This window comes from Gobius niger, assembly GCF_951799975.1.
Source record: "Gobius niger genome assembly, chromosome: 3".
In the NCBI taxonomy this organism is placed as follows: Eukaryota; Metazoa; Chordata; class Actinopteri; order Gobiiformes; family Gobiidae; genus Gobius; species Gobius niger.
Window position 1 is genome coordinate 24,583,967 of NC_136854.1, and position 15,010 is coordinate 24,598,976.

Here is a 15,010-nt window from a genome sequence, read left to right on the forward strand (position 1 = left end):
AATGTGATGTAAAATGCCCACCAGAGCCTCGGTCCTGTAGAATAACACTGATTGATTGTACAATGAAACCTCCAAAATCTCCACATAAATACTTTGAAATGATTGAACCCACGAGCTCGTCTGTTCTCTGTAGTTTCGATTGAATCCAGGTGAGTGCCATTTTCATCTCATTCTGAAAAATCTTGGACAAATTACTAAGGTTTTTGTTATAACTATTTTGTAACAAGGGTATGAAGAAACCCTTCTGAATTAAACCCACGTGTGGATAAAAGTGAACTGAGAGGCCCTTTTATAGATGCGTGTGCAGTTTGAACAGTTTAAAAGGTGCTAAATGTGGTTTGTACACAGCGCACACCAGAAACATCAAACGTGCTCTGATAGTGTTTGGACTGAGATAACTCCAATTTTATGATACATTACATAGAGTTTATAGGACCTGAGTGCTGTTATTATCATGCATTCTTCTACGAAATGCAGAAAGCCAAGTTGAACAGCAAACAAATAAGTGGACAATGTGGTTTGAATGAAGCAGTGATCCAGCATTGCCTTTGTCCCAAGCGCAGATAAATGAGAGGAAATGAGCTGTGGAGTTATATATCACTGAGAAAACTTGACCTGTATAATTTCAATTTTACTTTGTTGTTCTTATTGTTACTACTGTCACCTAAATAATATATGGGGAAGTGGCCATGAATAAAAATAAATCAATGCAGTTTACCCGCAGGCTTGAATTTAAGTGTGAAGTTCGATAATCAAATTCCTTAAAGGTGCATAATGGAACTTTTGATGTGAAAAAAACACCTTTTTATTAGTGCATATTTGACCTTATAGTGACCCAGGTCATAGCTCCTTTAATTTTGATCATGTTGGCCTCTATGATGCTCCAGGATCAATTGGTTTTAGAGTTTCTGGTTGATTGATCCTAGAGCGAAGCAGAGGCCTCCGCGATGGAAAGTAAAGGTGCCCATACAGCCATTGGGTCACTAATAGGTCAATTACTCACAAATATCAAGTTTGTTTTTTTGCATAAAAAGTTACATAATGCATCTTTAAACTCGTGCTCCGACTCTGTTGCCACCCACGATCCATAACTAAGTGGCACTGAGTGAAAAATATGACATGTCTCTGTATTCCACATTTGACTTTCTACGCATTTTATAAAATGTAATACTAATAATAATATTAGTACATTTGTGAACAGGTAGGCCTATAAAAAAATATAATTTTATAGGTAATAATAGTTAATAATGTAATAAATATAATAAGTTAAACTACTGTATATTTTTTTCTGGGTAAACTAATCTTGTTAATGCCAAGTTAGTGAGTAGCAGAATTGTGCATGGAAATCTGGATGTAATACTTTTTGTTAAGTGAAGATAGACCTCTATAGTGGTATAGTGGCATCAGGTTGCTCCGTTTATGTGGACACAGAATGAATGAAGAAAGTTTAATAGCCATGCAGAGGCAAATTTGCAGTGGTAAGAGTTGAGGGCTTCTTTTTGCGCACCACCAGAATATCCAAAATGTCCAAATAAAATGTCATACTAAATCCATACTAAAGATAGAGAAAAATAACAATATTTATGTATATACTAGGTGCAAATTTGGCAAATCCACATGAGTAAACGTACAAGAAAACCGAACAGCCAAATCTGCAGGGGGAGCTCCTTCAACAACAACAACAAAATCACTATTATAAAACAAACATCCTAAATATTTCTCTTCATGCTTCTACATAAAAAGCAGCAACATAGACAGTCTGTTCTCTGTAGTCCTGTGTCTCTCACTTTTGTAAATAACTTTCATTCCTCCACTCTGTACATTGTGGCTCAAGGTTTCTTGCATTTGCCTTTCTTGTCTCTCTGCTGAAACTTCCGGAGCCTGCGTGCCCACGTGTCTCTCCACTGGATCACCAGGCTGCCTTTGTCGGCCACGACCCCACTCTGCCCAGGAGAGTCCTCGTCGTTGCCCAGAAGAAGGTACTTCTTCCCCGGCTTGATCTTGGGACACTTGCAGGCTACGTCTTTGGCCCGCACCCACAGGAACTGGTCTCCGCGGCGGATCCGACTCTCGCCCTGTTTGTAGACCGAGATGATGTTGACAGTGAACTTCCACCACTCGCCCGCCTTGTCCGCCTTCAAGATGTGCACTTGGACGGCTGTACAGAGGAGACACAATACAGTATGAGCGCAGTGATGACATGGGTTTTGCCATTTGCCAGTATGAGTGGTATATATACCTTCACATAGATACTTGTATAGACATTTTTGTCCATTTGAATCGTAGCAGTTGTACTTTATCATCCATTGTTTCTGACAGAGGCTGGTGATTTGAAAATGATTTGTGATTACGAGGCAGCATTAGAGCTATTAGAAATCTAGTCACCAGAAAGACACTCAGGATGGATGGATGGAGAGAGGAGGTAAGGACTCTAACTCAGCATATCTCCTCATCATACAGTTCAGCTCTGTATTGTAACACATCACTTAAGGGCTAATGGAACGAGAGAGTATATGCCTGAGTGGGATTTGCATACCCCTCTTCATGTGAGAAGGAAATCAGAGAAGATTGTTTTCCTGTTTGTTCTTGCAAGACATCCTTCAATGCCACTGGGGTAACCTGTAGGAACAGTGGGCAGCCGCAGTAGGTAGGCGCCCGGACACCCGTCTCCAGATGTGTTTCTAATGGTCAGAAACACCTGGCTGGAGGATTAACCATTGGGATGAAAACAATACTCCAGTTTAGGAGGAAACACGGCCCGGTGATCAAATGGGAGCTGCATGTTATCTGATGTCTTGCCTTCTGCTATTAAGCTGCTAAACATGAATGAAATCCATTTCTAACCAGCAAACAATTGTTTATCGTTTCGTTATGAAGTTGACTTATTTTATGTATGTTTTTATTATTATCATGTATTGGGGTATGTGTCATTGTATTGCTGGTAAGCTTTAACTGAATTGCCCTCTTGGGGCTAAACATTGTTCATTCAAACCTTTATTTAACCAGGAAATCTCACTGAGATCAAAAATCTCTGATATTGTGCACTTCAGAACTCACATCCATGACCAAATAAAAATATTATTCACAAAGATTAAAAAAGGAGTAGCAGAGAGTGGTCACTTGAACCCAAGTAGAAGCATGGTCAATAATCAATAATCATCTCCACTGCTTGCTTTACAGTGCAGTATATTGTTTTATAGAGTGACTCTGACCTCCCGTTGACCCCAGCGGCACTTTGCACCAGCCTGCTGCCACTATTTGCGGTTTGCTCTGTTTGTGTTTGGACAACATTGGGTGTACACAGTGTAGTTTGAGATCTAACATTTCTTCTCTGCGTTGTACTTCCCAGGGTGATTGTGTACGCTGAAGCCTGGTTTCCACACTCCCCGCTGCTCTATTTGAATCACTCCAAAGTTGCCTGACACAGCCTGAGAGGTTGATTCGCTAAGCTGTTGTGCGCTCAATACTGTACTGGGCTCTTGTTCCGCTCTGTTGTCAATCAAGGACGTGCTGTTACACTGGTATAAAAGTGCTTTTGTGGTTCTGAAAGCGCCCCTGGAGACAGCATAGGCAAGTGAATGTGGCTTAAACAGCACAGTGCACTCATACAAGTGCTGAAATAGTACAGAATGGAGCTACTGTAACCGGTCCAATGAAATAGCTGGATAGATAAAAAAATAGCTAAATATACCTTTATTTTCTATTATTATTTTTTTTTTACATAATTTTAGAGTAATGATTTTGGTAGAACACAGTATGCACTTAAGTTACAAACCACAGTAAAGTAAGTTATACTAAAATTGCATGGGCCTCTATTCCGTGACTAACTTAACCTTGGACTCACTTACTACCTAAAAACGACTGTATTTTTTGGAAAATTATTTCATAGAAAATGCATTACAGTGTCATTTCCTTATAATTCTATCCACAGGTTGGCAATCACTCCTCTACAACATGGTGGAGGCATATTCGGTAACTATTTTGACTTCAGTACAGTTGACTTGCTCTGGCAAAATCAACTGAGAATATATTATTTCTGAATGATAGTTGAGGAAATAGACCTTGTAATTTATTGATATAAATGTCCTCTTTACTTAATGCAAACATTTCTGGAGACCTGGGAGTCCTGTGTGGAAGACGAGGAGTCTCTAATCTACCTTAAACCCTTCAGATCGCGTCCGTCAGTGTGCCTAGCCAAGCCGCTGGCAGGGCTGTCGAGATCAGCGGCCCGACTTCAAACGGGGTGGGGGCAGATGTCAGAGGCCATGCGTCTTATCCACACCTCTGAATAGCGTGGTGGACCGGCGCTCACAGGAATGCAGAGGCCTTAATGAGGATCTGAGCGCTGGTGGACGGGTGCTCGGTGCGGTCTGAAATGCCCACTCACACTTTGGCTCTTTAGCTCATCCTTCATCCAGAACCCATTTCATTCAGGGTTTGTGTGCTACAGCCTTCCCGAGGGTCTTCTCTCCTCTGTTTGATTCTTTGTCTCTGCTCAAAAAGCCTGAGTAAGCCATCAGCAAGAAAGGCCTCAGCCGGATAATACAGCAGCTCCCCAGCAACAAGCAAAAAAGGAAGATGAGACTATAGGATAGTTCATAGGCTTCTGTGAAATGTAAGGTTACCATTTACCCCAACACCCGAATTGCCTGGTCTGTGTCCATGTAAAGAAAAAACGTGCTTGAGTAAAATAGTACGTAGTTTTTATCATGAAAAAAAAAAAACATTAACAGGAAAAAAATCATGAGCAGGAGTTTAACATTATGTATAACTGGATGGATTTCACCACAGAAACTTACCATAGTCCTTTTTGCAGTACTTCTTCATGTTGATTTTCAACTTCCCTTTTGATGCTTTACAATAGGACTCACAGTCTGTTGGAATCAAGCAGAAATAACAAACTGTTACCATAAATGGAAGAATAGAGGTTGAAAATACATCATTATTTGAGGTCACAAGATGAAAAAGCATTTTCATAGTTGGAAAAAAAAAATTACTGAAATGTATATATTAAAAATATATATATAATTTATATTTAAGCTAAAGATAAAACAAAACAAAAAAGAAAACACACTTTCACAGTGATTTTAATAAAGCTGTCTTGTTCAGACACGTGGCTGCTGCTGGAGTTTACCATGTTAATGCACAGATGTTATTTTTAATATACTAAACTACTATACATTACGAAAACACATTTAAATTACTAAGCAGTCATTTCTGTTGGATTTAGAGCCCCTCCATAGAGCATCTATTTATCCAAGTAGTGGTACTTGGTAGAAGGATCTAGTGCACATTTATAAAGATACAAATTGCCATTGGCATGGCCCCGCCCTCTCCTTCTCTTTGGGACTGTGGGAATAGTCCATGCAGACCACCCCTCTACGTCAGCCCCTCAGCAGAGCCCACCTCGCCTGTCACATGAACCTAAAAAGGCTCCACTAAGAACAAGCATGTCAAGCCTTTTGCATTTATTGCAGGTTGGACAGTGCTGAGGGAGGGGCGTGTGGAGGAGTGGTAAGTAGCGGGTGTGAAGGGGTCAGTGCCAAAGAAAAGGAGGTCAGGAAGGAAGAATTAGCAATCCACAGCTTTTTAGGGAACGCGGGGGCCTTCATAAATAAATGTTCGGTAATGTTTTAAAAATGTTTGTTCTATATCTAGATAGATAGATAGATAGATAGATAGATAGATGGCAGTAGGCTGCAATGTAGTCCGTACATGCCTTAACGCTTATGATAGATTAGCTCAAGATGAAAAAGGCAACGCTTTAACCCCCACCACAAAGAGCACAGCTCTGAGTGATTGCCCCACGCTATGCTGCCCGATGCTGCCAGACAGCAACACACCATTTACTGCAATGTTCTTTTACAAGCAAACCTTTGTATTTAGCTTTCCCCCTAAATGACACAACATGATCCAGGGTGATCAAGAATAAATAACTAAAAAAGCAATGGTGTAAAGGAGCAAAGCGATGAATAAAGTGGCAAAACTGAGTACATCGGTGCAGTTTATGGGGAGTACAAGGCAGAATGGTTTTACAGACAGAAAGTGCAGCAGACCTGCAGTTTAAATGAGAAAGAAGAGTGTACATGAGCTGCACCTCATTTCCATGTAAATGATGAGGGGGGGCTTTATTTTCTCATCACCCCCTCCTTGATGCTTCATGATACGTGTCTTTGATAGCCATTCGTTCCCCATTAGTGTACCCCAGAGACACCCCTAGATCTCTATTTAAAGCCAGGCCGTCCCCCGCCGTGAGGACAAATGTCCCCTTTGTGCGCACACTACAAGCAGGGGAAGTGGTAGCAGTCCTGCAGCACGGAGCTAAGATGTGCTGTAGATGTAGTTACTACAGCGCTTTGTCCGCACTCTTTCACTGCACTCAGAGCTGCGTAACTGAGAGCTGCACCTTTGGCCTCACTATCAAAGTGCTCTGCAGCCATTTAAGCTAATCGTTCTCATTTAAGGAGCACTGTACTGTGAGGTATTATGGCCTGACTGAGCTGGCTTCACAGACTTCAGTGTTCAGTGACAATCTAGAATCTGAGGATGAGTGCGATGGTTGCAATATATACGTTAATATAATTTAGTTATTTTATGTGATAGAAGCTGGTATTGCACAAAGATTGAGCCAAGTCACTTAAACCCAGAGGATTCCAAAAACACATTTTGAGTCAATTCGCTCATAACAGCAGCACAACAGGCCTCTAGTGTGAACATGTCAGAGCGAGCTCAGTATCAACAGCTTGGTCAAACAAAGAGGTGTAAATGGCATCCCAGGAGGAGGCCTTTCTCTCCCAGCAGAACGATTTCGAGGCAAATTGTAGTAAATAAAGCATGTAATTAGATTATGGAGCCCTGGACTGTGCACACAGCAGTGAGTTTGGATACTGTCCGGAGACAAGCACAACAGATGGGAACAATAAGGTTTCTTGTGCTCTGAAATTTACAAATTTGTTAAGAAATTCAATTATATACACATAAGATACTGAATGTTTTGCTGTTTATTGAAATTAGTCATTGTCAATATAGTTTAGGAAAACCATGCTAACTAAAAAGAAAATAAAGCATCAAATGTGAAATTATTCATCAGGAAGCACATAAATGCACTATAAACCCCACAGGACTACAGACAATATTGCCATTACGGAAAAGGGTGTGGAATGTACAATTCATGACAAAAAAATCCCACTAGCTTCATCATCCACCCTGATGACTTCCAGAAGCACACTTCATATATAGGACCCAATGCTCCTCCCCAAAGCACTAGAAAAAAACACTAGAGTGGACATTCCAACACTAACCTGCAGTGACAACATGCTGTGAAACATGTGTGTATTTATAAAAAAAAACATATAACTTTTTTTTTCCGTTTTTCCCTCTTTTTTTTAAAGATAAACTCCACATAGAAAGGCCCCAGGGGGCCTTGATCTCGAGACCGTCTTGCTGTGGCTCTCTTTGCAAAACATTATAACATTACTTTATGAATTCTGTATACTTTTTAATTAATAACAAATTTGTTAATGTGTCTATTGACAAAAAGTATGTGCCTATTAACAAAAAGTAACTGATTGAAAGAGCATAGACTGCAACATAACTAGGAATTATCACCAAAGCACATCTTGACTGTGATCGTTTTCAGTTATATTTGGACTCAGGTTCTCAGATTTAGGACACTTTAGGACACAGTTAGTTGTTATGCAGACTAGACTCTATTGCTCTTTCTCGATGCCCTTCGCCCAACCCTCATCATCATCATCATTTCTCCCTGGCAGCCATGTTGGGTCAGCAGCGGTTAATCTGCTCCACATTGCGGAACATTGCAGACGTCTCCTTCTCGACCCGGAGGAGTGGTCGGCTCACACCATCCGTGACCCGGCGGCACAATGTGTGTTTTGTCTGGGGCACACCATCCGCACTATTCTCCATGCATTCCAGCCCTCCGTGTGGTCGGCCACCGCACACAAATTAATATCAACTCCATTATACCCTCACACTTTGGGTTTCACTTCCCCCAATGGCCAAAAACATCACTCTTAAAGATCAATTGAGGCATAGCCAAACACCTGCCTCTGAGCGCACATTCTCACGTTTAAAGCAGACAGATTTAATTACGTTTTCAATTAATTATGTCATTGATTTAAATATAAATAAGTTATGAAATATATATCGTGTTTTTATGTATTTTTACAAAGACAGTTTAAAACATTTGAGGCAGACAAACGATATTGTGGTCAATAACCTTTTTTAACCTAAAATGTGCAAAAGGTAAAACAAAATTGTTTGTCCTAAGCTGTAAATGTATTGAGCTGCACATTTTATATTGAGCTCTCAACTGCCTCAATCATGGCAGGTTGTATTTTGAGTTCATATAAGTTTGTGTTTTTATGTTTTTTTTATGGTCCGAATAAATATTCATTCATATTAACTGTCATTCTTGTTTACGCATTCACTAATGCCGACTTATCAGCACCTTCATAGTAGTCGGCAAACACAACACTCCGAAAGGGAAATAAACAAGCACAGGCAGCTGCAGTTTACAGCCACCAAGCTCATTAATAACATGGCTCCAACAGCATCTTTAAGTTGCTAAAAACATGGTTTGATGCACATCTGTTTGCACTCATATCTGGTGAAATCATGCTTGTTGACATTTCAGCTGGAGCAGAGAAGCAGCACAGCCTTACGCGGAGCTGTGAGGATAATGTATGCATCTTCTGTGTGGTCCAATGGGACTCTGGACTGCTCTGGATTCTGACATGACCAACGCAACATGTCCATCAAAGCCCTCTGCTTGTGCAATCTGCTTGATTTCAACTTCTCTCACTTCAGCAGACCCATGGCCTTAATGCACCTGAGGAGGAAGTCTCAAAACTCTCAGCTTGATTAGATTATGTTCAGCTACATCGCACTGTGCATATGTTTTTTAAAACGCTACCACGGAAATATGCATCATGCTCTGTCCTGCAGTGAAGATATGGGAAAATTATGTGTCAGAATTTGTGTTTTAATTGTCCACATTAACTAGTTTATATGCAAGATCTCCACATAATCCGCAAAGCCTTCATCCCCACTGCTGTCAGACTGTACAATAAGACTGTAAAGTAACATGTGCAATAATCTCTGCATCAGCTGCACTTTATTAACTCTTAGTGATCTTCTTGAACGCCGACTGTAACAAGTGACTTTCTCCTTTGTGAGATCAATAAAGGTTTATCTTATCTTATCTTATCTTTATCTTGTAATACGGTGTAATGTCTCATTTCATTAAAAGCTTCACAGTGCAATCTCAGCAATGCAAATAAATAGCACTTCAACACTTCTATTCAAGTTTGCAAGATGTTATTAACCCTACAGGAGAATATGAATAATGTGTCGGAAATTTCCTACAGCTTGTCACTGGACAGGTTTCTGACAAAAAGGCCCAGAGGAACAGCCGATCCTCAGCTCTCCACCACCCACTGTGTTATGTGAAGACAAAGCGTGAAACAGAGGGAGACCAAGGAGGTGGAGAAGGGGGAAAAAATATGTTCTAAAAGAAAAAGGAAAGTGATGGAAGAAGGCTGAGGCCCGGTTATATCCTGACAGTTTTGTCCGGGGAGTATTCAGGACTGCGGAGGGCCGAGCAACAGCTGTGCGTAGAGACGGCGCATCGAGCAATATCACACGCAGAACTTGTAGAATTACAGAGGAGTTAGAACTTAAAATCGTAGGGAATTTGTTCTCAGAATCAAATCGCATCATGATGGGGCACTGGTAATATCATTGTTTCGGTTTGGATTGAGAGACAGGGAAAAAGTGACAAAGTTACTCGAATGAAGAATGAGAATGGAGCTCGACAACCCCGCTCATGTGGCAACTAAAATTCACATTAATTTTTCCCATAGACGTCTCAAAATGACTGCCATATTTTCCGGACTATAAGTCGCACTTTTTTTCATAATATACTGTATAATTTCACATGTTTGTTGTTTTCACACTGACAGCCTCTAGAGGATGCTCTAGGCTCGTGTACCAGTATCTGCTACTCCTCTATCACTAAACATGTAGACAGAAAGTTTGGCGAAAAGCAAAGGCTACAATTAAAGGAACGAGTTCCCAATGGGTGCTTGAACAATGTGCTGCCGGAAGAGGCTTGTCAACGGTGCAGCTACGCCTCCATGCCCAGGTATGTTGCCAAGGCTGGTGAGACTTACACTCCAGAGCGACTTATATATGTTTTTTCTTCTTTATTATGCATTTTTTTTGGCTGGTGTGACTTATACTCCTGAGCGACTTACAGTCCAGAAAATACGGTAACTAGCTACTGACCACAGCACAATTATTTCAAATGAAAGAATTATGAATTATGGCGTCATGCTTTTAAAACTTTGTTGGTTATATAATGTATATAACCATGTATAATGGTGAATATACATGGTTATATACTCTTGCTGATTCATAAACTTAGATACATCTTTTATTCAAAAACAAACGATTATTGACATTGACCAAAGTAGAGATTGTGATTTTGATTACATTTCGATTAATTGCCCAGCCCTACATTGTATTTATTATATTATCTAATTATCTAATAGTCTTTGTTTGCTTATATAGATTTAAAGGAACCTTGTAACTATTTCCGATTCAGCGAAAACCCTAATGGACCCACGCAACAGCCAAGTGATACACCATTTGCATACTCCGAACATAAATCATTTGGCAGAAAGAATAAGTTAATTACACTGGGTCTTACTGCAGCGGGAGAGACGTTTGCCAATCCAAACAAACTGCCTGGGCCCCTCTCAGATCCACACCCCACTGAGCTGCACTTAGGCTGATTAATCGTGAATGTGTAAGAGATTAAAGCGACCACATCCCAGCACTGCTGCTAATAGGCTTAATATTCATGAGGCGCTAATAAGGCTGCGGAAAGCCAACTGGGATCCAATTTATCTCAAACTTGTTTTTTGTTTTTTTTCTCCTTCTCACACTTGTGGAAAAACATTTGCGTGAAATCTGTCTGAGTCGAAACAGAATTCCTCTATGGCTGGATGATTTGTTCTTTTCTGCTGCAGCACTTCCTCACAAATAAAATGTCATGTTGAGTGGTAATATGTTGTAATGTGATCACACAGAATGATAAACAATTTAACTGATGTTGGAGATTGGACTCACCTGATGGTTCCTCCGGGCTGGTGGAGGCTGTAGTCGGAGGTGCTATTGGAATCTCTGCTCATGAGGAAAAAAACAAAGAAAAGTTCATGATGTATATTTGAAATACTTTGATTTGTTAAAACAGAGTACAGACAAGCTTTTAAGGTAGCTGCATAAAGTTTGACTACTACCAATCTCTCCCTCTGCTGTGCATGTTTCTCTTCCCTCTTCTTTTTTTTTGTAAAGTTGTTCCTAGTGTGATGGTGAAGTCACAGTCAGGGAAATCATGCATCTACAAAAATAGAGTTCTAACAAGAGCACAACCAATATAAATGTTTTTATATTGTGGTTTCTGGGGAAAATGTTAAGTCTCTACAAAGATCTGGAACAAAATGTAAATGGTGGAAGCAGAAAAAAAGATGTGAAAGAAAAAGAAATCTTTTTTTTTTAATGATTGAATCAAAAGAGATTATTGATTTCTTGACATCTGAAAGTCCTGATCATGTTCCAATCATCCACGTGTAACATTGTGGGCCAATAATGAGTATTGTGCCTTGTGAGTATTTGGACATGTGCGAGTGTAAAAGTGTAATTATTAATGCACCACAAAGCTCTATGTTCTTATGCACACTGGGACTGTGGTGTTTACAGCTGCACCGCTGGAACACAGAGCTTTGGTTTAATGGTGTGTTTATTTATAAGTGCACATTTACAGGCCACAGTTGGACAGTAAACGCATGTCTGTAGAAAGGATGGGAAGAGTATATGGGTGATTAGATTGAGTAAAGACTAGTTGCACATACTTATGCAGGGGGCAATGGGCGAGCGGCTCTGCTGGTAGCCTTTAGCGCAGCGGTTGCATGTGATACCAGTCACGCCGTCTTTACAAGGACATTGGCCTGTGGTTTGGTTACAGGTTTTGCCAGCAGCACCCACGGGATGGCAATCACATGCTGTAAGGGGACAGAGGCAGAGAAAGAGGCAGTGAGTGTCACACACACACACACACACTACGTGTGCAACAAATATTATCTATAAAGTGCGCAGGGTGTACAGAAGCTGTAAGAGACAGGTGGAGCGTGCACAGACACAAAGCTGCTCAAAACACTTAAATACCTTTATTGTAATGTCATTGTTGTGAAAATGCTAGAGGTATTGTGTAGATCTATTCTGCTCCTCAAAACCATGTTGCTGTGAGGTAGCGAAATATATATTTGTCTCTTTTAGTTTTTAATGTAAAATGCACGTGGCTCAGTTTTGGATGTTCAATTTCTCAACAAACCTTTTAAGAAAGAAATAGTAGCACATTTTGTGTTTTCTGTTTTTTGGTTCTCGTGCCCTTTGTTCATTTATGATAATGTGTATCTCTGATTTATTCTTCACTTGCTTGCGCTGCTTATGAAATTAGCGCTCAACTTGCGTTTAATTAAATGCATGCCAGCTTCACTTCTGATGTAAAATGAGGCCGTGTTCCTGTCCTCGGTGTGCGGGACTGCACTCGTCTGTTTGTGTGAGGTACAGACAAAGGCCTTTACATGTTTACCAAGTGATCGAATTATGAACAATAATCCTAATTGGCTGTTTCTGATTATTGTGAGCCTTTGAACACGAGCCCCAAATGTCTGTCACACTTCCTCCCAAACTGGGGGGTCCATGCACCACATATGCTGCAGGAATGCAATCCTTTTACAGTTCTTCCCGAATACCCAATTCCAGCTCCTCGTTTACTTGACAGCCAAAATCCTCAAGCCAAAACCAGTTATTAATAATAAATGTTCCACGATTCTTTTCTCTTACACATTCAGCAAATTGTCAGAGTTACTTTTGCAACACCAGGAATAGACATTTATAGAACAAAATGTTGCACAAAAAATAAAACAAGGTCACAATTTTGGTCAAAAATGAATTTGAACGTGAAGCTGTAGGAAGAAGGGGAAAGATGAAAGAATCCATGAGGTATTTGAAGAGATATTATAATACTATCACTTGTCTGTGCGTTGTTTAGGTGTCTTGGAAGCCCCCCCAACACAGATGAACATGTCTTCTCCTTGTCATGTCTGTCTCAATCCCCTCCTTTTATCTCTATGGCCCGCTTCCTCTGCCCGGGCTTCTGTTACTGCTCTTATCTTCACTTTAAGTGTGCCTAAGTGTGAACTTGATAAAAACCCTCCTTATCAGCCTAAAAGCCCCCTTTAGAGCCTGTTTACCTATTAGTCCCCTTATCAGAACAATCTGTCACTGCTTTCATTGCCTCCCCGAGTGGGAGGAACACCTCTGCACACAGGCAGACTAAACACCGCGGAGAGCAGAGCGGCACGTCCTGCAGCTTGTAAATCTAGACGTGTGTCAGGACATTCTGAGGCGAAAAAGGCCAAAGTGCACAAGTGGAGGAGCTTCAGAGAACCAGGGTTACATTTTGAAAGAGCATCTGTTACAAAACGATATAGTGCGGAGCTTTGAGGGTGCACATGGCCTACAGGTGGGCCACACTTAATACCCATTTGGGAACAATAAAGAAGAAATATTTGAATGTAACCAGGCGCCACTGAACAGGATCAAGGACAAAGGTAGAAAAGTAACTATATCAAAGTAGAAGTTATTCAACAAAATAAAAAGTAAAGGTTTTTCGAGCAAAGCTTACACACTAATACAATTGTTAGGCCAGCGACTAATTATTACTCCCACTGTTTCTGACAAACAAAAGAGAAAAGGTGAAACTAAAATACAAATGGCAAAAATGACTACACAATTGGTTGCCTCTTGTGTCAAAATCCATGTGAAGAGAGTTTGAAGTGTCCACTTGAGCTTTAAGTGGGAGTGCTGAGGGCTAGTTTGGATGAATACGAGAGGCACAGTAAATTAACCTGCCTCGTCCTGCATGTCCGCAAGCCTCAGTCCGCAGTATTTCAGCAAATTGCCCTCAAATAGTGAATGAGCTCTGATTTATTGAGAGGGTGGGGACTTCTGTTGGTCAGGCGATTATAGACACAGGTGAAAGTTGAGCTGCCAATAGTTCACCATAAAGTTTGAAGTTTCAACTATCAGTTTGATCTTTTTCCTTGTGTTGGTGCCGTCATTTTTTGGTCATTTTTTTTAGTGCTTTATTTTGCCACTTTTTGGATGCCTTTTTTTTTTTTAAAGAGGGGGTATTATGCAAAATCGACTTTTTCAAGCTTTACATCATGTTATTATGTCATTCCCTCATTAAAAACATGCCTGAAGTGTTGCCTTGGCACATTCACGTATTTTTGAGTAATCTGTGAAAACTCTGATGGCAGCCATTTTAGGGATAGCTTTGCCTGAGTCCTCCTAGGAACGCCCCCACCTCCTGGAGACGCCTCCGACCTTTCATCACCAGCCGAGTAACCAACCACTGCTCCTCAGCAGAGCCCCCTCCCCACTGATGCCACAGACAGCGTGTGGAGGGGGCGTGTCGGAAAGGGTCAGAGGTTCTTAAAGAGACAGAGGCCTATTTCAAGACATTCACTACAGCCATTTTGAGAGAGCAATTTTATACAAGGCAGTTATTCTAATTTACTGCATTTACAGACCAACAGAAGGTTTCGTCATCATTGTAGTGTGCTATAGACTGGTGCTATGTGACTGAAAAAAGCATAATACCCCCTCTTTAACACTTTTCTGTTTTCTTTTACTTACATTTCCGTCACATTTTTTCAGCCATTTTATGTCTCACATTTGTGTTGCTCATTTTTTTTACATTTTCATCCTTGTCTTTTTTGTTGCTATTTCCAGACTTTTTTGTCCTGGAAGCTTTCAGATTTGGGTAAAGGCACTGGAGAAAATGTGCTCAGTTAAGGCGGTGGTTAAGAGCTTAAGGAAACAAAGTTGTTGTTGATGCATTAATGACACTTTTAGC

At 40.6% G+C, this 15,010-nt stretch overlaps 1 protein-coding gene across 1 annotated transcript in view; it reads right to left on the bottom strand.

Moving 5' to 3' along the window:
• Positions 1 to 940: 940 nt before the first annotated feature.
• The window catches only part of ntn1a (netrin 1a), a 40,617-nt gene continuing 26,547 nt past the window's right edge, over positions 941 to 15,010 (bottom strand). Inside the window, exons 4-7 of the mRNA XM_079554339.1 lie at positions 11,937 to 12,086; positions 11,155 to 11,208; positions 4,800 to 4,874; positions 941 to 2,158 (exon numbers count right to left, since the gene is read on the bottom strand). Coding sequence (XP_079410465.1) covers positions 1,830 to 2,158; positions 4,800 to 4,874; positions 11,155 to 11,208; positions 11,937 to 12,086 — 608 coding nt within the window. The 3' untranslated portion in view covers positions 941 to 1,829. The remainder of the gene's footprint in view (positions 2,159 to 4,799; positions 4,875 to 11,154; positions 11,209 to 11,936; positions 12,087 to 15,010) is intronic.